The sequence below is a fragment of the Perna viridis genome, chromosome 2 (genome assembly GCF_037379345.1).
Source record: "Perna viridis isolate PV_CMFRI_1.1 ecotype Kerala chromosome 2, ASM3737934v1, whole genome shotgun sequence".
NCBI lineage: Eukaryota > Metazoa > Mollusca > Bivalvia > Mytilida > Mytilidae > Perna > Perna viridis.
In genome coordinates this window covers 12,369,532-12,394,684 of record NC_142446.1, presented here as the reverse complement: position 1 = coordinate 12,394,684, position 25,153 = coordinate 12,369,532, and the positions used below count along the sequence as shown (strand labels likewise).

Below are 25,153 nucleotides of genomic sequence, written 5' to 3'. Positions count from 1 at the left end.
ATCCTCACATCAGTTCTATGCATGATACCCCAAGAAACATTCATACCAAGTTTGGTTCCAAATGGTCAGGGGGTGTCAGAGGAGAAGATTTTTGAAAGAAATAATATTCAAAATAGCAAAAAAATGTCAAAAAAGGGCAAGAACTCCAACATGGCTTAACATATCAAAATGAAAATTTGACCATAGATAGATCTCATCATGTTGAACACTGTTATCTGGTCAGAATTTGGCTAAACCTAACAGTTAATTAGATATATGCAAAAAACTACTGTCTGACCCCTATGTTCTATTTTTAGTAACGGTGGCCATATTTTTCGACAGATCAAAAATCCCCATGTCAGTTCTATGCACAGTACCCCAAGGAACATTCAAAGTAAGTTTGGTTCCAATTGGTCAAGTAGTTTCAGAGGAGAAGAGTTTTGAAAAATTGTTAACAAAGATGGAGGACGACGGACGCCAAGTGACACCTTCAGCCAGGTGAGCTAAAAATGGCATAGAGAAAGTTGAGCGTGACCTTTGTTTTCCAAAAAGCTAAAACTTGGTAAATAAGAAACTTTTAAATTGCATCAATGAAAGGATACCGAGTTTTGTGTGTCAAAAAAGATATGAGGCCCTAAAAAAGCAACAAAGTGATAAAACCCACAGAATGCAGTTTAACCCTTCAAACTTACACTGAATATAAATTTCAAATGGTCCTCAGGAAGGATTGTCAACATTCATAGAACAAAAACTTCCAAAACCCTTAAGCGCAACAAGACATTTAAGCAAACAGGAAGTTTATGGAACACTGAGGAAAAGATTTACACATTGTACAACCCATCTAACTGAAACAGGCGTAACAAATTTTTAAAGAAGAGATGTAGAGATTTATGCAATAAAATCTATAGGACTGACATACACATATACACACGACAAATATGCTATCATTCTGCCATGAGAAAAATGCAACCACATCTATTTTTGGATAAATAGACTAGCCAACAGAAGAATTAGAAAACAGAAAGGCAAGGTGATTATGTTCAGGAATTTGTAAAGCAGTGAAAGTTGGCTCAATCTATAAAAACTGCCAAAAAGAAAGCCACAGTGCCCATTAGACATTATTTCTAAATTTGTTTCACTCATTGAAGGTGAATTTTTGGTATTTTAGACAGACCACAAAAGTATGCCAAAATTACCTTCTATATGGTACCTTTATAGATATCTTTGAATGTTTTATAATAAAAGTATAACAATCAATTACTAGTATACACTAAGAGTACCTTAAAATATTCAAATGTTAGAAGAATAAGAAACACCTTTTAATAATAATATTTTAATCAAGAAAACCCTGTCACTCTCTGAATAGCATTTTGTTGATCATGGGGAGACATTTTAGAATAGTGTGAAAATTCCATTGTAAAAGAAGCCATTCCATGGGTTTTACTTCTTAAGACAGACGAATATCCTATTGTTTCTGCCAAAGGAGTGATGGCCTGTACCACTCTTATATCCTCCTTAGAATCTACTTCTTCTACTTGACTCCTTCTATGGGTTAAATCAGTCATCACTGCATGTAAGTTATCTTCATTTGTTGTTATCTAAAACAAAACTTTGTTAGTATTCTCTAAAATAATGATTACATAATTACAGTTACAAAAAGCCAAATATTACACCCCCTCAATTTTTTGTTTGGGTTTTTTTTTTTCATATATATATAATATGAAGAAAAGAAATGGAAACTAATAAATAACATGAAGACAAATATTGTAAAAAAAACTAATTCAATGCCATGAGACATATCTGAGTTATTGCATTATATTTGGACAGACCAATAGACAACAGTATTCCATAATGCTTCAGTTAAGAAAAGGGCAAAACATAAAAAAAAAGGTAGTATTCAGAAACAGTTGATTAAATATGTTGTGAGAGCCCATAAATGTGACGTCTTGCAAAACCTGATTCTTCAAATATACAATTTTCAAGACAAATAAACAAAAAAATGATCCCATAGAAAATTTAAATACATATCTGTAGTACATTACCAAGCTTACTTAATATTTAGATTACTGCTCTTCCTGGTAGTAATATAAAAAACTTGATTAGCTGGTACACATAGAAAGAGCATTTGGCAAAGGGATAAACTGACAGCTGTTAAGGTTTAAGTATTTTTAAAGGATTATGTGTCTGAGGAGGAAATTGCTGGCTGCATCTTCACTGACTTTAACTTGGCACATTTTTAGTCAAAAGTTTAAGAGTATGAGTTTAATCTAAAGCAGAGTTTGTTTGATTGATAATATATTTTCGTCCTGAATGTGAAAACGTTTCTACAATCAGACTTACACCGGTAATCATAAAGAAGTAAGGAGAAGTTTATAAGCTATAACATGTGCTCACCTCCATTTTCATCATTGGTTCCAGTAAAACAGATTCAGTCTGTTTTAGTGCATTAATAACACACTGAGTAGCACAGGCTGATAACATGGCATCTGTTGTACCTCTTCCTATCTCTATTTTGTGCAGACAAACCTCAACATCTATCACTGGAACATTCAATATGGGACCTTAAAGTATACAACGCCATTGTTGAAAATTAAATTGAGTTAATTAACACAATGGAAAGTTCATTAAAACAAAATTATAAATGTTTTTACCAACAAAGTGAGTAAATCAATAAATAGCTGTGCTTGACATACCCACTGCTATTCATCAGAAAGCCTAAATTCCTCATCCTGGATCTCGCTTCTTCACTTTATGAATATTTCATGTCAGGAATAAAATAATTCAAACCTTTTCCCTATCTGCTACAATTCTTTAAATATAAGTTGAAAGCTGCAAAATTGCTATATTTAACATTGAAACTATTAATTGAATGTTCCCTTTTATCAACAGTGAAACCTGTCTAAACCAAACCCTGAATATCCAAAAACTTGTCTAAACTGAACACTTCTCATCAATTTAAATGTATTCTAGTAAACCAAACAAATTGTACAGTCCAAAGAGGGATTTTACACAGGTTTCATTCTTGTTTGCTTTTAATGGTACTGAGAAAAAAAAGCAAAAAAAATATTTTTCTCCTTCCCTCTATTGTCTACCCATGGTACTGAGAAAAAAAAAACCAAAAAATACTTTTTTTTCCTTTCCTCTATCGTCTACCCATAAGTTACATTTTATAAGCAACTCATTAAAAAATGTTTGAAATAGTAAAGATATTTTAAATATTGATTTTTTTTTCTATAAAAGTATGACCATGCAAATTATTTAAGCATATTATTATTATTAACATTTATTTCTGTTTTTAGGTTCTAGTAACTAAAAAGATAATTTTGTGAGAAAAGTCCAGAAGTAAAATACTGATTTAGAGGGAGGGTTCCAGAACAATTTATTTAAGCAATCACAATATATTTTGATATAATTTGGTTTTCTGCTTCCAGTGACAGAAAAAAAACCCAGATTTTGTGTAGAAAGCCCATATATGACAGAAATACAGACCAGAAAAGACAAAAGATGAAAATTACTAACATGGTCAAATTTACTTCTATTTCAAATGCTAAAATTCATTTTCACTGACAAATTAAATCATCATTCAAAGCATTTGCATTTCTTTAACCAGTATATGTACAAGACTGAAAATCCAGATGTTGGAAATGACCAAAAAGATGATAGAAATATCTATAGACCAGAAAATACTAGATTACCAAGGATTAAAGAACCATAACATTTTTTTTTCAATGCAGCCAGTATTCATTTTGCTTTGACATCACATGGCACCCATGATGCCTTATCATGCAACCTCACATTTCATTGGCCAAAAATGATTAGTTTGAACTGTTGAACTGTGAAATTTAAAACTCCAGTGTGTGGAGGAGATTTGAGTCTTGAATATGGATTGGACTTTCATATATTGGTTTACTTGTTGAACCAGTTTCATAATTTCTTGAAATATTCCTTTTTTGAGTCTATTGTTCAATGAACAAGACCCCTTTTTCTAAAAAATAACCCTTTCATAACAGCAATTATTATTTATGAGTCTACATGCCAAATCAGACATGACAAAAAACTATGACTACACTTACAGAAAATGAAATGTTGCCACCATGTGCCTGCATAGTTGTGGCAACATTGAGGTAAATAAAACTGTTTGCAAATATGTTTGCCAGAATGTTACTGCAATTTTATTGAGCCAAAACTGCAAGAAATTCAGTTTCTTTGCAGCTATGTTGCAGGAAACTTTTTAGTGTAGAAATGAAAAGAACCAATACCAGTTGCTGTTACAGAAGGTCTTAAACTCATTTTGATTGGTAAATCTTTTCAAGTTGAGTACAAAATTCATATAGAAGCCCTACTCCAGCAATGCTAGCGGTTGTCTGGCAAGCTATTTTCTGACTTGGTGGAATGGAATTCCAACCTCTAACATTGTAGAAGTAATAGAAACCCCAGATTCAAAATATTATTTCATTGAGTATAGACATTATAAACATGCTAAAATGAAGTAAGTTAATATTCTTCTATGGGTCCATATTTATGTACATAGATACATATTTGAAATTTTGTTTTTTATTTCCACAATTATACATTATTGCAAATTAACTGAAGCTTGAAAGCTAAACTTTTTGTATAAGTTTGAATGGTCAAATGAATGTGTATATATGTACATGTATAGCATGTGTGTTGTAATTGGACGAGCAGTACAGCAATTATAACTACCATCAATTACAATAACTATAAATATTTTTAACCAATTTAGAATTTTGTATATTATATTTGAATAAAAACTGTTTTCTTGAACATTTCACCTTTAAAAAATTATTTTATGCAGTGCATGAACACATACATGTATAATTAATCTGATGTACTACATCAAAATAAGAACTGTTGTAAATCCTTATGAACTCTCTGAGTACTAACAATCAATTTCTACTTAACTTTAGTTATGTGTATCGGTAAGTTATATAGTGTGTATTACATAAACTGCTGCGTTTGTACACATATACAAAGTAATACATTTTTCTGCAACTTTTCTGCAAACTTTGTTGCAAATAGTTGCCACAATATTGCTACAAATGTTTGCAAGAAAACTAATTTGCATATGAAAAATGACTATTTGCAGCAAATATTTGAAAAAAGGCTTATTTTTCCATAAGAAAAGGTATGACTTGATAGATACAATCTTTATCATATGTTCTCAGGGAGTGAGATTCTACAACTTATCATATAAATAGTCAACAAAATATTTGACTTCCAACTATGTGTACTGAAGAGATTTAAAGATACATTAGAACCGATTTTATTCGTAGACTGAAAGCACAAATAAAATAATTCAAGGAAGCAGTAAAGACGTACTGTAAAGTATTTCTCCCCACCTTTGCTTGTCTGTCATTTAGTCATTAGATATGTTTTATTTTTGTTGTAATTTGATATTACTTAATTGATATTTATATATACATGTGTACATATCAACAACTCTGCATTATAAGATTTTTTAATAAATATCCTTTTTCCATCAATTTGAATTCTTATTTACAGCAAACAAGCTTGGACTCTGGGCTTTGTGTATCCAAATGTGTAATAATTATGTCTGTCCATCTGTCTGTCTTAAATAGCATTGACTGTTAATTTCAAACAATCATGTTCATTGACGAACAAACATAAGTTTTGGAGTTATGAGTTAATGATCATGAAAGTGTTGATCCATTAACAAACAACTTACCAAAAATATAGCTTATCAGTTTGTACATTGTATAACTGTACTACAAAGGGACATTCCAGAGGATACTAAAGTGAGAATAAATTTATCAAGGTGATTGAAATGCTAAGGAGTATCCAAATATTTAAATTGTACTTGATTGTACGTGAGAACTTGACCTTCACAGTACTTATTTTTCAAAATCTAAGTTTTCTGATGACAATTTTGACTATTTTCTACTGTACCATGGCTAAGTGCAGACTGAACTCCTATATCAATGGCTTTCAGTTGGTTCCATCTTACATTCTCCATCTTGTCCTCATTGGATTTCACTAACTTCACATGTTTGAACTGTTTAGCCATTGGATTGAAGTGTAAAGACATTTTCAGAGTAATATGTTGCTTTTTGTCTCCTAATGTTGCATCCAGCTCTTCTTCTCTTGTAATTTCATTTTCAATAGTTTCCTTGTAGGCAACTTGCAAAGCACCCATGTATACATCAAGTTTGTATTCTCCCTGAAGTCGCTGTTTAACAATCTCTAAATGTAACTCTCCCATTCCTCCTAAAATAGTCTGACCTGTTTCTTCTTCAACTTTCACCTGATTACAACAAAGAGAGACAGCATTATTAGACTACTTTTAAGTTTAATGAAATTTTACATCATAAATAGAATAAGCACTCCATTGATGTTACAAATGTAATAACTAATTAGATGGTTTTAGCTATTCTTGGTATAAACTTTTGAACATTTGTCCTGTTTAGATTACTTGGAACAATGTGACCTTTAGGAACATTCCACTGTGAATGTGTATTGGGTTCTTCCTACAGTTGTAGACTACATGTAGAATACATTGTGCCTGACCCAACCTTTAGATTATCTGATCAATATTTTTGTTATTGAAAATCTAATAAATTGCTTCCCAGGGCTCATCTCAATACCATTGCAGAGGTGGTCCTTATTTTTATTCTTACTTGGCTCAAGTCACAACCCCAAGTATCAATCCCAGTCTTCATTTTGTGGTATGGCACTTGAAGTAAAATTTACAAAATCCATTCATTTTTACTCAAATTATTGTCCGAAAATAAGGAAAATGCTTGTTTCTGACCCCTTTTTTAAAATGTTCAACTCTTAACCCCCAAACTCAATACCTGTGGTATAGAATATTGTGGAACAACATCAAAGATGTTATAGATCATAGATATTCCTCTGCATTTAATTGAGTATTATAGTTAAATTCTATGAAATGCAGGATTTTGGTTCTGTTCTGGCCCCTTTCTCTAAAATGGTTTAGGCCATAACCCCCCCCCCCCCAAATCAAAACCAACCTTTCTTTTGAGGTTTGGAATCTTGAAAAATTTTATTAAGATCAACCAACTAAAATTCAAGTTTCTGCATGAAAATAATGACACACAGACAATGACGACAACAGTACCATACTATTATCTACTGTAAAACACGATGAAACAAAAAAAACCCAATAATTCTTATAGTATAGAGTCTGGCATTTCATCCAACCAACTCTGATACAAAAACAAATACTGTGAGCAAATTTAGAAACTGAATAACTTTTCACTTCACTTTTGGCTAAAACCCTTCATTTTTATTATCTCACGTCAGAGGTGTGTATATGATACCCACCATTCTTATAAAAAATTGTTGTACATACATGATGTAATCATTTAAGTATCTTTTTTTATATTTACTATGTTATTTTTTTAGATTTTTATCCAATCACACTGTCAAGCCAGAAATAATAATGAGCAGTACCATAATATATATCAAACATTACACCTCGAACATGAACTGAGTAAGCCAAGGATTGTGAACAAATATTTGTTACTTTTCTAACAATTTCAGCAAAACTTCAACTTTTCAAAAACAAATCAAGCATGTCTGTCAACCATTTACAAAGAATATGTGGCTTCTCATACATGGGAAAGACCTTTAAGTTTTTTCTTTTTCCAACATTTTCCAAAATATCATTACAAAATTTGGACTATCAATAAACCTAAACTTTAGCAAGGTTAGGCTTCAATGGATTTCATCATCCCTTATGAAAGTTATCTCCCTTATATTGACATTTTTCAACATGGTCCCTGCCCTTCATGTTTCTCTGTCAACTTGTAGAGGATATCAAGTGCTATAACCAGGTGAGGTCTCACCACTTTTAGGTCAAATGGCCACCCCTATGTAGTACCAAAAAACACACTAAACCTAGAAATATGCATTGTAAATGCATATATTGGTGTGTATTCTGATCAAAAGTACTTAAAATAAAACTGAGAATGTGTACTTTAAAATCGTATTTGTAATATACTACAAAAGTGTTTTAATATTGTTTACACGTGTAAGTAATTTGCCTCCATTCAGTCAGTTAGCAGAAAAGGTAACAAGAGGCTCACAGGAGCCTTTCAAAGGCAATAAATTTAACAAGAAGTTGTCCAACAATTCTGACTCAAGAAGTCTTTGGTAGGACTTATCATAAGGATCATTTCAACAGCTGAAAGTTTCTATTAATCTATCATAGTTTTCAAGATACTGACTGAAAACTGTAAAAAAAAGTCATTTTTCACCTTTCAAGGGCAATAACTCCTACAAGGAGTCATCTGACAACTTTTGTCCCTGAAAACTATCGTAGTCCAAATAACAAGAATCATTTCAGGCATAGAAAGAATTTAGCTTCACCTAACAGTTTTGGAGATATATGTGAAAAACTACTGTATGTTCTCTATGTTCTATTGTAAGTAACAGCAGCCATGTTTTTTGACTGATCAAAAATCTCCACATCAGTTCTATGCTGGATACACCAAGGAACATTCATACCAAGTTTCATTCCAATTGATCAAATAATGTCAGAGAAGAAGATTTTTGAAAGAAATTAAATTAAAAATAGCAAAAAAAAACATCAAAAACGGGCAAGAACTCCAACATGGGTCAACCGATTAAAATGAATACTTGACCATAGATAGATCTCATCATCCTGAACACTATTACCACATGTCATAATTTAGCTTAACCTAATGGTTTTGGAAATATATGCAAAAAACTTCTCTCTGACCACTATGTTCAATTTTTAGAAACAGCAGCCATGTTTCTTTAACAGATCAAAAATCAAAACAGTCATTTCGTTTAGGATACCCTAAAAAACAAAAAAAAACTTTCATTGAATTGAGTATAGCAGTTTCTGAGGAGACGTTTTTTGACAGTAATAACATCAAAAACAGCAAAAAAAAGTACAACAGGAGTCTCCCAGGAGCCTGAATCACTCACCTTGTTGAATTTTGCCTTTCAAAGGCAATAAATTAAACAAGAACTTGTCAAACAATTTTGACTCAAGAAGTCTTTGGTAGGAGTATCACAAGATCTTTTCAACAATTGAAACTTTCCTTTAATCTATCATAGTTTTCAAGATATAGACTAAAAACTATTAAAAAAAAAGTAATTTTTCCCCTTTCAAGGTCAATAACTCTCACAAGGAGTCTGAAGACTTTTGTAGTCCTAATAATATGGATCATTTCAGCTATTGAAAGAATTTGGATAAACCTAACAGTTTTGGAGATATATGTGAAAAACTACTGTCTGACCCTTATGTTCTATTTTTAGTAATAGCGGCCATGTTTTTTTGACGAATCAAAAATCCCCACATCAGTTCTATGCAGGATACCCCAAGGAACATTCATACCAAGTTTGGTTTCAATTGGTCAAGTAGTGTCAGAGGAAAAGATTTTTGAAAGAAATAACATTAAAAATAGCAAAAATCGTTGAAAAAGGGCAATAACTCCAACATGGCTTAACAGATGAAACCAAAATTTGACCAGAGATAGATCTCATCATGCTGAACACTTTTACCCATGTCAGAATTCAGCTAAACCTAACGGTTTAGGCGATATATGTGAAAAACTTCTGTCTGACCCCTATGTTTCATTTTTAGTAACGACAGCCATTTTTTTCGAATAATCAAAAATCCCCACACAGGATACTCCAAGGAACATTCATACCAAGTTTGGTTCCAATTGGTCAAGTAGTGTCAGAGGAGAAGATTTTTGAAAGAAATAACATTAAAAATAGCAAAAATCTTTGAAAAAGGGCAATAACTCCAACATGGCTCAACAGATGAAAACTAAAATTTGACCAGAAATAGATCTCATTATGCTGAACACTTTTACTTCAGTCAAAATTTAGCTAAACCTAACGGTTTAGGAGATATATATATGAGAAAAACTACTGTCTGACCCCTATGTTCTATTTTTAGTAATGGCGGCCATGTTTTTTGACAAATCAAAAATCCCCATACAATATCTATGCAGGATACCCCAAGAAACATTCATGCCAAGTTTGGTTTCAATTGGTCAAGTAGTGTCAGAGGAGAAGAGTTTTGTATAATTGTTAATGACGACAACAGACAATAACGACGACGGACGCCAAGTGATGGCAATAGCTCACATGGCCTATGGCCAGGTGAGCTAAAAAGGGCAATAACTCCAACATGGGTCATCAGATTTTCACCAAAATTTGACCACAGATAAATCTCATCATGCTAAATATGTTTTTCCTATGTCAGAGGTTAAACCTAACAGTTTTAGAAATATATGCAAAAATCTGCTGTCTGACCCCTATGTTCTATTTTAAATAACGACGGCAATGTTTATTAACAGATCAAAAATCCAAACTGCCATTTTGTTTACGATACCCTTAAAAACAGTAACTTTCACTGAAATATGTACAGTAGTTTTTGAGGAGAAGATTTTTGAAAGTAATAACATCATAAACAGCAAAAACCACCCAAAAAGGACAAAAACTCCAAAAAGGGTCAACAGATCTTTGCCAAAATTTGACCACAGAGAGATCTCACCATTCTGAACACTTTTACCCTGTCAGAATTTGGTTAAACCTAACGGTTTTGGAGATATATGCAAAAAACTGCTGTCTGGCCACTATGTTCTATTTCCAGTAACGACTGCCATGCTTTTTAACAGATCAAAAATTGAAACAGTCATTTTGCGCATGATAATCTAAAAAAAATAATTACATTAAGTTTCATCCAAATCCATTCAGTAGTTACAGATAACAACATGTTTTGAAGAATTGTTAATGACGACCACAGACGCCAGATTGCAATAGCTCACGTGGCCTATGGCCAGGTGAGCTAAAAATGGTTGAAAAACGACAAACAAAAATCTGTTTCAGGGGCCATAACTCCAACAACAGACAACAAATCATTTTGAAAATTAGTGAAAAAGTAGCAAATATTTTTTGTTCAAGATGCTTAATTTCCTCTGTTCAGGATAAATGAAACTGAAAATCCACATTTATACCTTTTTCTGCTAACTGACAGCATGGAGGCTTTGGCAAATTACTCTGGTTTGTGCACATATAAACATTTAGATATAAATTACAAGTATTATTTTAAAGTACACATTCTCAACTTTATTTTGAAGTTTATATCCAAATACACAAAAATTATGCACTTACAATGCAAAGACCTGCGTTGATGGGTTTTTGGTACAACATAGAAGAGTGGCCATTTGATCCAGCAATGCTAAGTTGGACCTATCCACTCTCTTATTCTTTTTATCCATTTGCAGGCATCTGATGATAATTATCTTCCTTCATGTGCATCTACATTGCACATATGATGCCTAATATTCCTACAACATTTCATTAAAATTCTTTGAGCTGTTTAGAAGTTGTACTTCAAAGACTAAAACCCACTTTACTTTTCAGTATAATTTTATCTTTGGACAAATTCACAGTTTCTGAAACAAAGTGTTGCAAGAAACTTTAATTGCATAATTTGACCAAAAAAAAATGCTTTAAGTGAGCTAGATATTTGTGAGAAAAAAAACTCCCTTTACAAAGTTATGGTACCACTTCATGTATAAAAGTCTATAGCTTCATCTGTCAAAGTATTAGAGGTCTAATATCTAGTTTTTCCCAAAATGAAGTGATACTATGATCCAGTATTCAGGGCATGAATCACATGATCTCATTTAGTTTAATTTCTGCTTAGCGAAAGTGCTGGTTATTCCAATTGGTAGTCCATAAGAAGCTGCACAAATTTGCGATTTTATGATTTAAGTTTTTGTCCTGTATTATTTTTAATTAATGAATGTCAAATATAAGATCCCAAAGACTGAAAATCTGTAATTTTTATTAAATATTAATTGAACGTACTTTATTACTGTATGAAGTAGATGAGCTTACCATAAGACTAGGATCTTCCCTCTGTAAACAGGCTAGAGCAATATCCAAGTTCTTCTGTACAGAGATAGAAGGAGACTCTATAGAACACAAGAAAACTGGAGGTTTTATGTTGATACCACCAAGGATAGGAATTTCACCCGGGTCATGCTTAGTATGTCCTAGCTGTTTATGATGATGATGTAGATTCATGGCAGCCATCTTGGCAGTAGTTTTACTAGAAGTTATAGTGTCTCCTGTTTGTGTCTGAAAATGTAGTAAAAGATATGAAAATTTTCATACCAAATCCTTTTTAAAAATGCTTTGTACTTTTTCTTTTAATTTTGATTTTTAAGTTTATAAATAAATACCATTCAAAAACTTATTAAAAGGCATATATATATTTTAAAGTTTGAATGAAACAACTTTGATATAAAATTGAAAATGTTATGTAATATAATATCTAAATTTGAAAATGTAATGTAAAATAATAAAAACTGCTTTTATATTATTCTGATTAAAAAAACAGAACACATATTACTGCTTTGAGTCCAGCAACACAAATAATATTTCCTGCACTAGCTGTTGTAACATCATGGTACTCATTTGAGTATACATGGATCAATCTAGATGGCTTCTCCAATATTTGTTTGTTTACATTAAACATGCTGTCGCCAGCATTAAGTACTCCTGAATACAGTCTAAAAAATGTAAGTGGCCCTCTATGTCTGTCATGTATAATTTTAAAGGCAAATGCACAGAGATCAGACTCATAGAAGTTGACCATATCATAACTTCTGTCATGAGGACTGGGTAGGTAATATGTTATAGCATCTAACAATGGCTGAATGCCTGCATTTTTCAGGGCTGATCCACACAAAACTGGGACAATGTTTCTTGATATTGTAGCTCTTCTGAGTGCCTCTTGAATATCTTCAGAAGAAATATGGCTGTCTGTTAATACTTTATCAGCTAAAGATTCATCATAATCAGCAAGAGTTTCAATTAAACTATTTCTGAGCATTGAAGTCACCTCCCATGTATCACTCTCAGAGGAAAGTTCCTTGATATCAAACTTTTGACCATCACAATTGGATTTGAAGTCATACACTAATTTTTCCATCCTGATTATATCTACAACACCAATGACTTTGTTTCCATCAATCAAAGGAAAGTTTATTAACAATGGCTTAGTTTTAAGTTTATTCTCTATGGACAATAAGCATTGTTGTACATTAGCCTTTGGTTTGTCCATTTTGTTAAGATAAATAACTCTAGGAATTTTATAATTATTTGCTTGATTCCAAACTGTCAATGTCTGCGCTTCTACTCCTGGAAAAAGATGATATAAATACAAATTCAACAGCTACTTTTACATTATTGCATTAGGAACAAAAAATGCATATATTCATTGCAACCTTTGCTTATGTTTGCATTTTTCATATCAATCTTAAGTAACAGTAATTTAGCCATTATTGATTTCTTGATTTTAATCAAATGCACTTCCATGTGCAGATCAAAACAACATGCAAATGGTGACACTGCTTTCAGGTTTGACATATTGTATATTTGCACTAGGACAGGGTAAATGTGATTACAGCACATACCAATATCTAGTGTAGTTTATAATCCAAAACTTATTACATATTGTTTGAAAATAAATTTTTGATAAATCAAGTCCAACAACTCCCCTATTACTATCCTTATTAAGAAAACTTTAAACTTTAAATTCTGAATTTACACAAGTAAAAAATAACGTAAAATCTTTAGAAATTTTCTTTATATTGCATCACTATTACTGGCACCATAAATATGGCCCAAAGTTCCTGCAGAGCAACGATCATAACATTGAACTTTATTCATAACTATAATTCACTTTACCATACAGGCAACAATTGTTGATGCCAGAACTGTCCTATAGAAATGCACAATAATATTGCCATAGCACTCTACTAAATGTTTCTATGATAATATAATTAAATGGATATTTTACCCGCCGATGCATCTATAACTGTCACAGCACCATCAAGAACTCTTAGACATCTTTCCACTTCTACTGTAAAATCCACATGGCCTGTTAAATAGACAAATTAGTAAAGAAAACATTTTGAATATTTCTGCACGGTTTTATACAGTTTCAAAACAATTACTCTTACAGAATCCTGAAAAAAACATTTTGAAAGCCATAAACAATTACCATACTAGTTTCATTAATTACTTTATTGGACACTGGCTTACCATACAATGGATATCAAACATCACATCTCTCAAAGAAAAAGAGATGTTTTAAATGCAACAAAATCAAGTATATAGCAATTACATATGTAAAAATTCAGTTGCATTATTTTTTTCTATGAAGTTTGTTATTTTAAACAGTCAAAAGCTAGAAACGTCAGGCATGTGGTGTTGTTTCCTCATCAGACAAGGGAAAGTTGCCAAAGAGTCAGCAGGGGTCCTTGTAAGGATTGACAAACTCAGTCTGACCAATATTGGAATGAAAATGTTTATTCAAATAATTAGACAGCCATTAAATTAAGCACGAGTAGAACCAAGTACCAGTAAGGAACTTAACTAAAACATCATCACATGAGCTACACAAGGTACTGGCAAAACGAATACATATTTTCAAAAACTCTTCACTGCACACAAAAATGTCAACTAGACTAAGTGATGCTCCCACACTCCACATGGATACAACTATTTAGCCAATACACTCAAAGGAGGACTACCGCAGAAACATCTTTGTTTACATGGGACACACCAATGATGAAAGATTGGTCTATTAACACTTAGGCAACACTATAAATAAACAACTTTTCACTGAGCTGCTAATTAGATTTTCTATAAATCCTCCATATAAACAAATGAGTGTGCATGAAGAACACAAACAATCACATAGATGAACTTATATTTGAACTATCCTTGAGATGGAATCCATAACTGTGTGCCTCTCTGTGGTAAAACTCCTGTACATCAGCCATGCACAACACACAAAACTCAGTACATCCCATACACAAAACAGTTATACAAATATCATTATTTTGACCTTGACTTCAAAGTTCAAGGTCAGTGGTCACCAACCATTGTATGTGACACATCATCTTGAGCTGATCTATATTCACGCCCAATATCAAAAGAATACATAAGAAGAAAAATTTACATCCCAGACACAAATTTGTCATGTAAAACTCATTAATTTGACCTTGAGGTAAAATTTCAAGGTCAAAGGTTATCAACTATGGCGTGTGATACACTGTCTTGAACTTATTTGCCTTCATGCTAAATATCATAAGACTACACAGACGGATGCATAAAAAGACTGGCTGATGGACAGACAGGCTGATTACAATAGTTTCCGCCACATAGTGGCAGGGCACTAAAAATACAACTTTTCAGATCAACATTAAGCTTTTTCTATCAATTCTAATGATAACAAATATCTTTTCCCTTTTAGCCCCTTATTTCCAAATGGGAAGAAGAAAAGACTTTCAAAATCTATGGGCCCTCTGCCTTGTCCCTAGGATCAATGTGGCTGAATTAATTTAGATAGGGCATTTTAATGTATTAAATAGCTGTCTTTGTAAGAATCATGCAAAATCTGAAAAAATATGATACACCCCAAAAAAGGCTACATATTTTTATTTTTGTAATTAAGTCGTTTTATGGGTCTATATTATGAAATGTGTAATTATTCATTCAAATCTTCCTGCTCTTAAGAGATAATCAACACTGAAAATCCTATTCTATTGTATTTGAGTGTCATTTACAGAGTTATCTCCCTTACTTTCGAATTCTACAGTGCATTCTATAAAATTTTTATCTCTTATGAGCACGGGTTATACGAAAAACCAAATGTTAATTTCTGTTTACTAAAGCATTTTAAACAAAATATCAAAAATAAAAATATGTAGGCTTTTCACCCATGAATCACATTTTTTGCTTTCAATTTCCATTTCTTTAAACCATCAGGGAATGTAAAGCCAGATGGACAGGACAGATACCTGTAAAGGTAAAATGGAGAGTATCAGCACATACTACCTTGCCACTTGTTGATGTTTGATTACTTTAGACTTGTATTATCAAAAGTTCTTTGCAAGGTTTTAACATGTAAAACCCTTAATTTGGATTATTTCCCTTTGGAGTATGCCAACAATATTTATATTCCTTCATGCACATCTACATATGATACCCAACTTTCTTATAAAATTTCACCAAAAATTCTTGAGTGGTTTAAGGAGGAGTTGTGCTTATTTTAACTTCCAAATTGTCTAGTGAAAACATATAACATAATATCATAGGATCTGCCTAAATTTTATATGGACAACTTCTTAATTGCATAAAAATTCATTGATAAAGGGAGATAACTCTTTATTTTGTGCAAAATTTGGATCCTTTGTTAGGAAACTTAACAAGAGGCCCTCAAAAAGTCTAATTCGCTCACCTTGCAAACCATGCCCTATCAACTAAGTAGGTAACGATACCATCCTTTGTTACTATGTTTGACAAATAATTACTGAAAAAGAGCATATACTGATGAATGCTGTAAGTTCAAGAGAGTACCTTAGGCACTGTAAAATGTTGAAAATGCCTTCAAAGTGTTTTCAGAACCTCTGGAAAAAATTTGGGCAGGAATGCCCCTCTTATTCCATCGGGTCTGAAGGGACAATAGCCCCATATGCACTTGCTGAAAAAGAACATAAAATGATGTTAAACCATGGCTATCCCACATTTTCATCATTACCATTCATATCAGGAGACCATGTTTACTGTATAAACCAATTATCGTTGAAATCAAAGCAAGTATAAAAATTAGCAGGAAAACGGCCACCCATAACGATCTTTTGTCATCACCATGCAACTAAAAACACAGTCACCTACTGTAGTTTCCTAAAGAAACAAAAAAAGCATTGGAATCTGAGCAATTGGGGAAAATGGTCGCAAAATGGCTGCCTAAAAAATAACTTCAATACTACCAGTTAACTCAGAATATCATGTCCATCTTAGTAGCTTTCATTATTCTTCTATAGTTGTGGAAAAAATAGCAAAAAAGCATTTTGAGCCCTATGTTCTATTTTTAGTAACAATGCCATGTTTTTTTACCGATGAAAAATCTGAAATGATTAGTTTGTGCAGGAAACCCTAAAAAAATTATGTCAACTTTAATTAAATTGTGTTGCAATTGATTCAGAGAGTTGTACACATAAAAAAAAAAACAAAAAAATGTTTCAGGGGCCATAACTTCTACAACAGGCAACAAATCATTTTGACAAAAGGCAAAGGTCCGTCTTCTGATGGTGAACAATATCAAAACCAATCAGAATTTTCCTAAATCTGTATTTTGACCCTATGTTCTACTTTTAGTAACAGAAACCATGTTTTTCACCTATCAAAAATCCAAATAGTCACTATGTGCAGCATACCCTAAAAAAACAGTAATACCAACTTCCATTAAATTATGTACAGTAAATTTTGAGAAGGTTATTTAAAGTAATAACATCAAAAACAGCAAAAAAAATCAAAAAAAGGGCAATAACTCCATAGGTCAACAGATTTGCACTAAAGTTTGACCACAGATCTCATGGTGAACACTTTTACCATCATTCAAATTTGGTTGAACTTAAAGGTTTTGGAGATATATGCAAAAATCATCTGTCTGATCCCTATGTCCCAATTTTAATAATGGTGGCCATGTTTTTTTTCAAAAATCAAAAATCCAAATGATCATTTTGTTCAGGATACCCTAAAAAACAAAAATACCAACTTTCTTTAAATTCTGTATAACAGTTTCTGAACAGAAGATTTTTGAAAGTAATAACATCAAAAACAGCAAACAACGTCCAAAAAGGACAATTAGTCCAACATGGGTCAACAGATTTTAACCAAAATTACATCACAGATAGATCTCATCATGGTGACACTATTATCCAAGTCAGAGTTTGGTTAAACCTAACAGAATGGAGATATATGCAAAAAACTGCTGTCTGACCCCTATGTTCTATTTCTAGTAATGGCAGTCATGTTTTTTAACAGATCAAAAATCCAAATTGTCATTTTGTGCAGAACACTCTAAGGAACCATCATATTAAGTTTCCTCCAAATCCATTCATTAGTTTCAGAGAAGAACATGTTTGAAACGACAACAATGACAATGAAAGGCACCAAGTGATGGCAATAGCTCACGTGGCCTAAGGCAAGGTGAGCTAAAAATCATTTTCTGGGCAATCCACAGAAATTATTTGTTACAATGTTATGTTTATATCATATGTATATTTTTTAAAATAATTCATGTTTTTTGACATACATATGATATAAACATTACATTGGAATAAAAAATTCAGTGGGAAAAAATTATTTTCTACCTCCCATATCATAGGATTTGCCTGATTTTTACATGAAAGCCTTATACATTTTCAACCAATATATGCAATCAAAGTACTGGTATTTGTTTTCATAAAGCACCATATAATATTCTGAGCTTTCTCTTTGGTTATTATTACCTATGAGACAGTACAAATTATACCTGGCGTATCTATGAGATTGATTTTGTGTTTTTTCCAATGCAATGTGATGGCAGCAGAACTGATTGTTATTCCTCTCGCGCGTTCTTGTTCCATATAATCCATTATGGTATCCCCATCATCTACATCCCCTACAAGGCAAGCAGATATGTTAAAAAAAAGCACAATGATGTATACACATAAAATTGCTTTAGTGGCAAAAACTGCAATAAATATCAATTAAGCAAAAAGAGCAAATATGGCATTAAATACATGTATGTAAATGTATAGTTGATGTCAATAGGAATTATAAAATCTGGAGCATTGTCAAAATTCAGAATTGTCTACACAACAAAAGGGTTAGTGCATGGAATTTTTTTTTTTAATATTTTGCATAAAATAATTCAAACCTGCGCAATTATAACCTATATTGCAATAATTCAAGATCATCATTTTAATGATTCTTAATATTTAAAAAAAAATTTCAATGTGACAAGTTACATTGTACATCAAGGAGCTTACAAAAATGAACATTGAAATTTGTGAAATTGGTGTCTTTCATTCATCATTCGCAAGAAATGGAAGTGTCTCTATGCATATTAAATTAAAATATCCATATGAGGTTGATACAAGTATCTACTGCTGAACTGAGGTCAAGGTCACTAGTGGGTGAAATTGGCCCCCTTATTTTGAGAAAATAGATGTATAAGTCACAGCAACTTTTACATGCTCAGCTTTTACATGCTGAACAAAAGTGTTACGCCTACCGGTAAGTTTAATTGCCTAATATGTTCTTTCTTTAGTAACTGTGACCATGTTTTCTCATGGATCAAAAATCAATGGTCATTTAAGTAGGATACACTAAGGAACAAATATGTTAACTTTCACTGCAATATGTGCAATGGTTTTTGGGAAGATGTTCAAAGATGCACATGCAAAATTGCTAAAAGAACTGTTTCAGGGGCCACAACCCCTACATCAATTGAGAAATCATTTTGAAAATTTCAGCATAGGTCTAAATTATGATGCTGAACTAAATGTCCCAGAAAATATTTTGTTAAAGGCAACGGTTTTTGAGTTACTTGCAAAAAACTGCCTTCTGACCACTAATGTTCTATTTTCAGTAACAGCAGCCATGTTTTCTCACAGATCAAAAACTACAACTGTCATTATGTGTGGGATACCCAAAGGAACAAATATGCCAACTTTCATTGAATTCTGTACAATGGTTTTTGAGAAGATTTTCAAAGTTGCATATGCGAAAAATGCCAAAAAAGCTGTTTCAGGGACTGTAACTCCTACAACAGTTGACCAATCATTTAGAAAATTTTAACATAGGTCCATTTCAAGACGCTGAACAATATTACCCTCGCCAGAATTTTTCTAAAGGCAACAGTTTTTGTGTTATTTGCAAAAAACTTCAGACCCAAATGTTCTATTTTTAGTAATGGCAGCCATGTTTTTTTCTGTCATTCTGTGCACAATACTCTAAGGAACAATCATGCCAAGTTTACATCCTGTCAGTTTCACAGGAGAAGTTTTTTGAACATTTGTCCACTGCAATAACAACGACGGACACCAAGTGATGGCATAAAAATTGAAAAACGTTTGAACTTTTTATTGCATCTACCCCAAAAAACTTGAGATAAAGGATACTACAGGACATATCTTGACCTACACTCAGAAATCGATGGTAAAGGAAAACTATTGACCAAACTTTACGACAAACGTGATGACTTTTAATTCAGAATTGTCAACTTTCCTTTCATCCGTGGCAACATCCCTTCAGCACCTGCGTATGGAGTGTTCATATCACAGCTCATACGTTATGCCAGAGCTTGCCGAAACTACACAGACTTTTTGTTTTGTGCCAGAATTCTAATAAATAGGCTTATGTAACAGGGTTATGTTGCAAGATTGATCACTACAGAACTTTTATGGTCGTCATCATGAACTCATGGAATGCTATGGTGTATCCATCTGCGCCATGAAAACTGATTTGTTCAACATGTCATACTCTTCCTCTCCTCTTTCGTCTATATGATATTTATATGTAAACCTCCATTTTCATATAAAATCATTTTTAAAATTTTATGCACATATAGTCTAATTACTGAATATTTATTTCAAAATTCCATGTTTAAAAAGAGCTTCATTGGCAGTGTAGGAAACTTTTCAAGGAAACAAGACACTTCGGCACCAGGACAAATCGGCACCTGTTTCAAAAGACAATTCGGCACCAAGACAAATCGGCACTGGGACATTTCGGCATCAGATTGTTAGACAATTCGGCATTGATATTTATTTTTTTAATAAAACAAGTTTAAAAATGAACAAATATGGGTTTTTTTTAAAGATTATACAGACCTTTTCAAGAAAATTACATCTATCATTAAGAATTGTTGTTAATTACTAATTAGCTTATGATTGGTTATTTGTCAACAATAGCCTTCAGTTCACAAATCACTTAATTAAGAACTGTTAATGAAAAATCATTATAATCAAGAACCAATTATCAGTCATAATTAACTGATTGAAATGTGTAGCTTATGTTTGTGTTTCGAGTTTGTTTGATCTCTAAAGTATAATAATGTATGGTATTAAAAATATTTCGTTTGATCAAAAGGGGAGTGATTGTTTTTATTAAAGAAGCCACAAAAAAAATCGAGTACAATCCCAGGACATAATAAAAATGAAAGGAATTAGGAAGTTACCATCAGTTTCCCAATGTCAAATGATAGTTGTATTGATTGTAACAAAACAGTCCGTCCACGACAAGAAGCCCTTCAGTGTGAAGGATGTCAAAGATGGCAGCAAAGAACATGCAACACAGATAAGTTGTCCTTAAGCAATTACATTCCTACCTTATGTGAACATAAAAGCACAAATGTTTGGTTACCTATTATTGTTCATAGTTGCTCATATGACAAGCAATTAAATATGTACATCAAAGTTTCATTTCAGTTATTCATTTATTCTCAAAGAAGAAACAATAAACAAGATCCTCAATCAGTTTCATGTCTGCTTGTGTATTTTATGTACCATAATATTGTTAAACTTGTCCAGCTTTTTTAGAAATGCATGTGCATCGACAATAAATTTATTCATATTTTAATATGCCTTTTTTAAAGTAACCTAAGATTACGTGAAATGTTTGATGTTATATTCTTATCTTTCATGGCAAATAAAATGACCCTAAAATGTTTCATATTATGAAATGAAACCAAATCAATTTCAAACAGATTATCGCCACATGTCATAATTAATTGACAGCATTATTACATATTAAGCATGTAACTGTTTTCAACAATATAATTGCTTTAAATTAAATTAAATGTCGTTAATTATCGATAATAACAGACGTAGATAAAGCTGAACAAATAATTCTAAATTGGTACTAAAAATGTGATTACACTTAAACATTTTTAGAAGAAACAAATAATTGCATTGTAATTAAAATATTGAAATAATAACTATCTAAAAAAAATGTTACTATTTATTGAATACTTAATAAATTTTGCTCATATTTCAGGTATTTCAAGAGACCAGTACAGACAAGCTGTTAAAGACTTGCATCAACTTGAGTGGAAGTGTAAAGAAAGCTCAGAGGTTTTTACTTTATCCTTATTGAACATTTTAGATATTTCTTTTCATGATGAGTATCAATATTATTTTCCTATAATTTCGTTTAAGAAAATATGGTCCAAATTCAAACTGCGAAAAACTGTCACTATTTACAATTTTTCATTATACTATATGCTTTGTTACTTTTAAGTTATTAATCACATTTGGGTTAATTTATTCGTGGGTTTTCAGTGAAATTTACACAGTATCATATTTATGCAATTTAGTAGTGCTCTGGTATATTAGATTATGAATGCACTTATTTTGAAGGCAGGATTCTCTTAAAATCAGCTATGCTCAAAGAATTATAGTTGCATATAGATCATTGTCTACATGTAAATTTAAAATAAGTCAATCATTTCAGTTTCATGAATGTTGTAAATATTCTTTCTTCTGAATATTTGAGGCACACACAGAAGAAACATCTCTAGTAGTTCACCAGTCTTTTGTGGTTCAAGAGCCAGTTCAAGAAGATTCAATTGCAGAAGATTCCATCAGTGAAATTCCAGGTGACGACCACTCAGTCTTTTAGAACATTATAATATTTCATGTAGTGCATATGTCTAGTGCTTATCTTGAGAATACTGAACTTTGTTTCTTGTCATTTCTTAAATTTATGTCATGAATCTAGTGCTTTTTTCATAAATCTTATGTCATATACCTTGAACAGTATTTGAGAACATAATCATTAATCTTATGACATATATCTTGAACTGTATTTGAGAACATACATTGTTGTTGTTATTGTTACTTATCTGAGTAAATTATATATAGATTAGTAGTGCTTCATTTATCATTTCATACAAATACTTAAGCTAATGATTGACCAAAACAAACAATATTCTTATTTTACTTAATATCATCCTATACACATACATTTAGCAAACAACTTAAACTACTGTCAACCAAAATTTTAATTTCTCCACTCTTCACAGTGGAGTCACTCATGTCCTCCACTGTGACTCTACCGAAGTAAAAACCGGAATAAAATTGCTCCATTTCAATAGTTTTCAATATTTATTTCTGTCAATTACTTAGATGTTATTAAACTGCTAGAACCATTAAATGTACTTTGGTATAAAGGCAGGAGAAGTTAATTACAGACAATTTCTTAAATGGTGACTACACTGTGGAGAGTGGAGACACTGTGGCTCCACTCAAAATATCTCCAGTGTGGAGAGTGGAGAAATTAAAATTTTTGCTGACAGTAGTGTACGTAACTATGCATCTTGCTGTCAAAACAATTGGATTGTGTTCACTTCTCACTTGAATATATACAAATCAAATCAGTTTCATGAAGCTTAAGACAATGCAAGACACATTACATGGTATTTACTGTGCTGTAGACAGCATACTATTATTTTCTGCATTGGGTGCTGAGTTGGCTCGGTGCCGAATTGTCTTGGTACCGAAATGTCTTAATAGAAGCCAAAATGTCCCGGTGCTGATTTGTCCAGGTGCCAAAGTGTCTAGAATTCACTTTTCAATTGTCTTAAAAAATTTGAAAAGTTATGATGCACCATGCCACTTACTGATTTTTTGCCAACCAAAACCAAAACACAGGGAAGTGCTGACATCACCAAGAACTCTCCAATTCCTTTTGTTTACATATAGTTCTTTAATTTGATCATTAAACGTGCATATATACATTTAGTGATATACCTAGATGTTGACTAAAACCTGCATAGTAAAGCATTCTCTCTGATGTTGTGGTTTTTCCAGCGTCTATGTGGGCCGTAACACCAATGTTTCTAATCTTATGTACGGGTTCATCTTTTATTTTGTTGACATTTGTGGCTGTTTGGTAAAGTCTTTGCAGTTTTTTGCAGTTCAATTTTCTTATTTTGCAGAAGTAACTTCTAGCGATTCTTCTGAACATGTTTACATCAATATTGTCTACCCTTGGCTTGGACACACTAAACCACCAGTCGGAACTACTCAGGCTTCTACTTGCACTAACTTGAATGTAGGGGAAATGACCGAGTAGTTCCGATTGCCTAACTCGTCTTTATGGAAGGGAAAATCCCTCTACACATATCTAAATGTTTGATAGACCAACATTTTTTTCTGCAGTATGTCTAATGTTTTATCATATAATAGCACTATACTCAAGTGGGCAAACTTGAATATTTTTTTTTAAATATTACAAAATATTCAATTTGGCGTTTGAAAATATTTTATAATACCAGGGATTTATATATTTAACTCCTAGATAATATCAATAAATTCAATTTGTACTTGTACAAATTTCTTAAATAGTGATGTTGCAATTAAAGTGTCGTTCCGTAGTATTTTGTATAACTAATTTAAATTCGAATATCAAGAGAGCACTTATTTAAATTAGTAAAATTAATTTGTATTATTACAAAAGGATGATTACGTAATATTAGACATTGATTTTGTAATACTAAAATATAATTTTGTAATATTACAAAATACTCAGTTTAGTCAACTTTGGTTTTTGTAATATAATAAATTCATTTAGCAGTAATAAAAAATCATTTCATGATATTAAAAATACCTGTGCATTTTTCAATATTACAAAATATGTTTTAATATAACTAATTGCATTTCTAATATTTTAAAAATGAATTTTTAATATTGTAAAATGAGTTTCTAATATGCAAAAAAATAAATATCTATTTAATACCAGAAATTAAATTGAATTGTTACTATACTCGGCGTCACATAAATAACATACTGTTAAAATTTGAATAAAAATATTTTCTACGACTTTATTGACACCAACCGTCGTTTAAATTGTCTTAAATGACTTGCTCATTCGTTTAGCCAAACAGCTTCTCAAAAACAAGTCGCTTATTAGCTTAAATCATGCGTAACAAATCCTTACGGGAAAATCCCATACTAATATCCGCCATGTTGGTTTTTACGGGACGATTTGTTTACAAACGAAGTGCGTAAGTTCCCGTCGAACTCCGGTGACAATCGTCTGCTTGATCAACTTCTCGGTATTATACGTTGTTCGCGTAAAATAAATCCGAGATATCCGAAATAACGCCGAATTGCATTCTGGGTTCTTCGGTTTTTGGACAAACCATTTAAACGTAAACAACATCTCCTAGCAACCCGATCACTGTAAACATGGCCGACTTTTTACAATGTAAATATTGCCACCTAGAATTAAAATCTGACCGGAATTTAACGATTCAATGTTTAGGGAGAAGCCG

The 25,153-nt window shown here is 32.1% G+C and overlaps 1 protein-coding gene across 3 annotated transcripts; it reads right to left on the bottom strand.

Moving 5' to 3' along the window:
* Positions 1 to 1,296: 1,296 nt before the first annotated feature.
* LOC148623663 (ribosome-releasing factor 2, mitochondrial-like) lies at positions 1,297 to 25,153 on the bottom strand. Of its 3 annotated transcripts, XM_088565655.1 has the most exons (9): positions 23,628 to 23,891; positions 18,365 to 18,493; positions 16,405 to 16,528; positions 13,838 to 13,918; positions 12,386 to 13,176; positions 11,869 to 12,111; positions 5,908 to 6,262; positions 2,374 to 2,540; positions 1,297 to 1,577 (listed from the first exon to the last, which is right to left on the bottom strand). In XM_088565655.1, exons 5-9 carry the CDS (start codon positions 13,097 to 13,099, stop codon positions 1,317 to 1,319), a joined length of 1,740 nt encoding a protein of 579 aa, XP_088421781.1. In that variant the 5' UTR covers positions 13,100 to 13,176; positions 13,838 to 13,918; positions 16,405 to 16,528; positions 18,365 to 18,493; positions 23,628 to 23,891; the 3' UTR covers positions 1,297 to 1,316. The 3 variants fall into 3 exon arrangements, with proteins under 3 accessions (XP_088421781.1, XP_088421780.1, XP_088421779.1); XM_088565654.1 differs by lacking the exons at positions 16,405 to 16,528; positions 23,628 to 23,891 and adding an exon at positions 24,817 to 25,153; XM_088565653.1 differs by lacking the exon at positions 16,405 to 16,528 and having other exon boundaries at positions 23,628 to 23,917.

What these genes read in the sequence shown, in the direction of transcription:
- LOC148623663 (XM_088565653.1), bottom strand. Translation starts at nt 23,844, where the DNA reads ATGTTCAGAAGAATCGCTAGAAGTTACTTCTGCAAAATAAGAAAATTG. An exon ending in GTGTTGCTGGACTCAAAGCA is followed by an intron (nt 12,112 to 12,385) that starts GTAATATGTGTT and finishes CTACATTTTCAG; the next exon opens with ACACAAACAGGAGACACTAT. An exon ending in GGGAAGATCCTAGTCTTATG is followed by an intron (nt 6,263 to 11,868) that starts GTAAGCTCATCT and finishes TGTTGTAATCAG; the next exon opens with GTGAAAGTTGAAGAAGAAAC.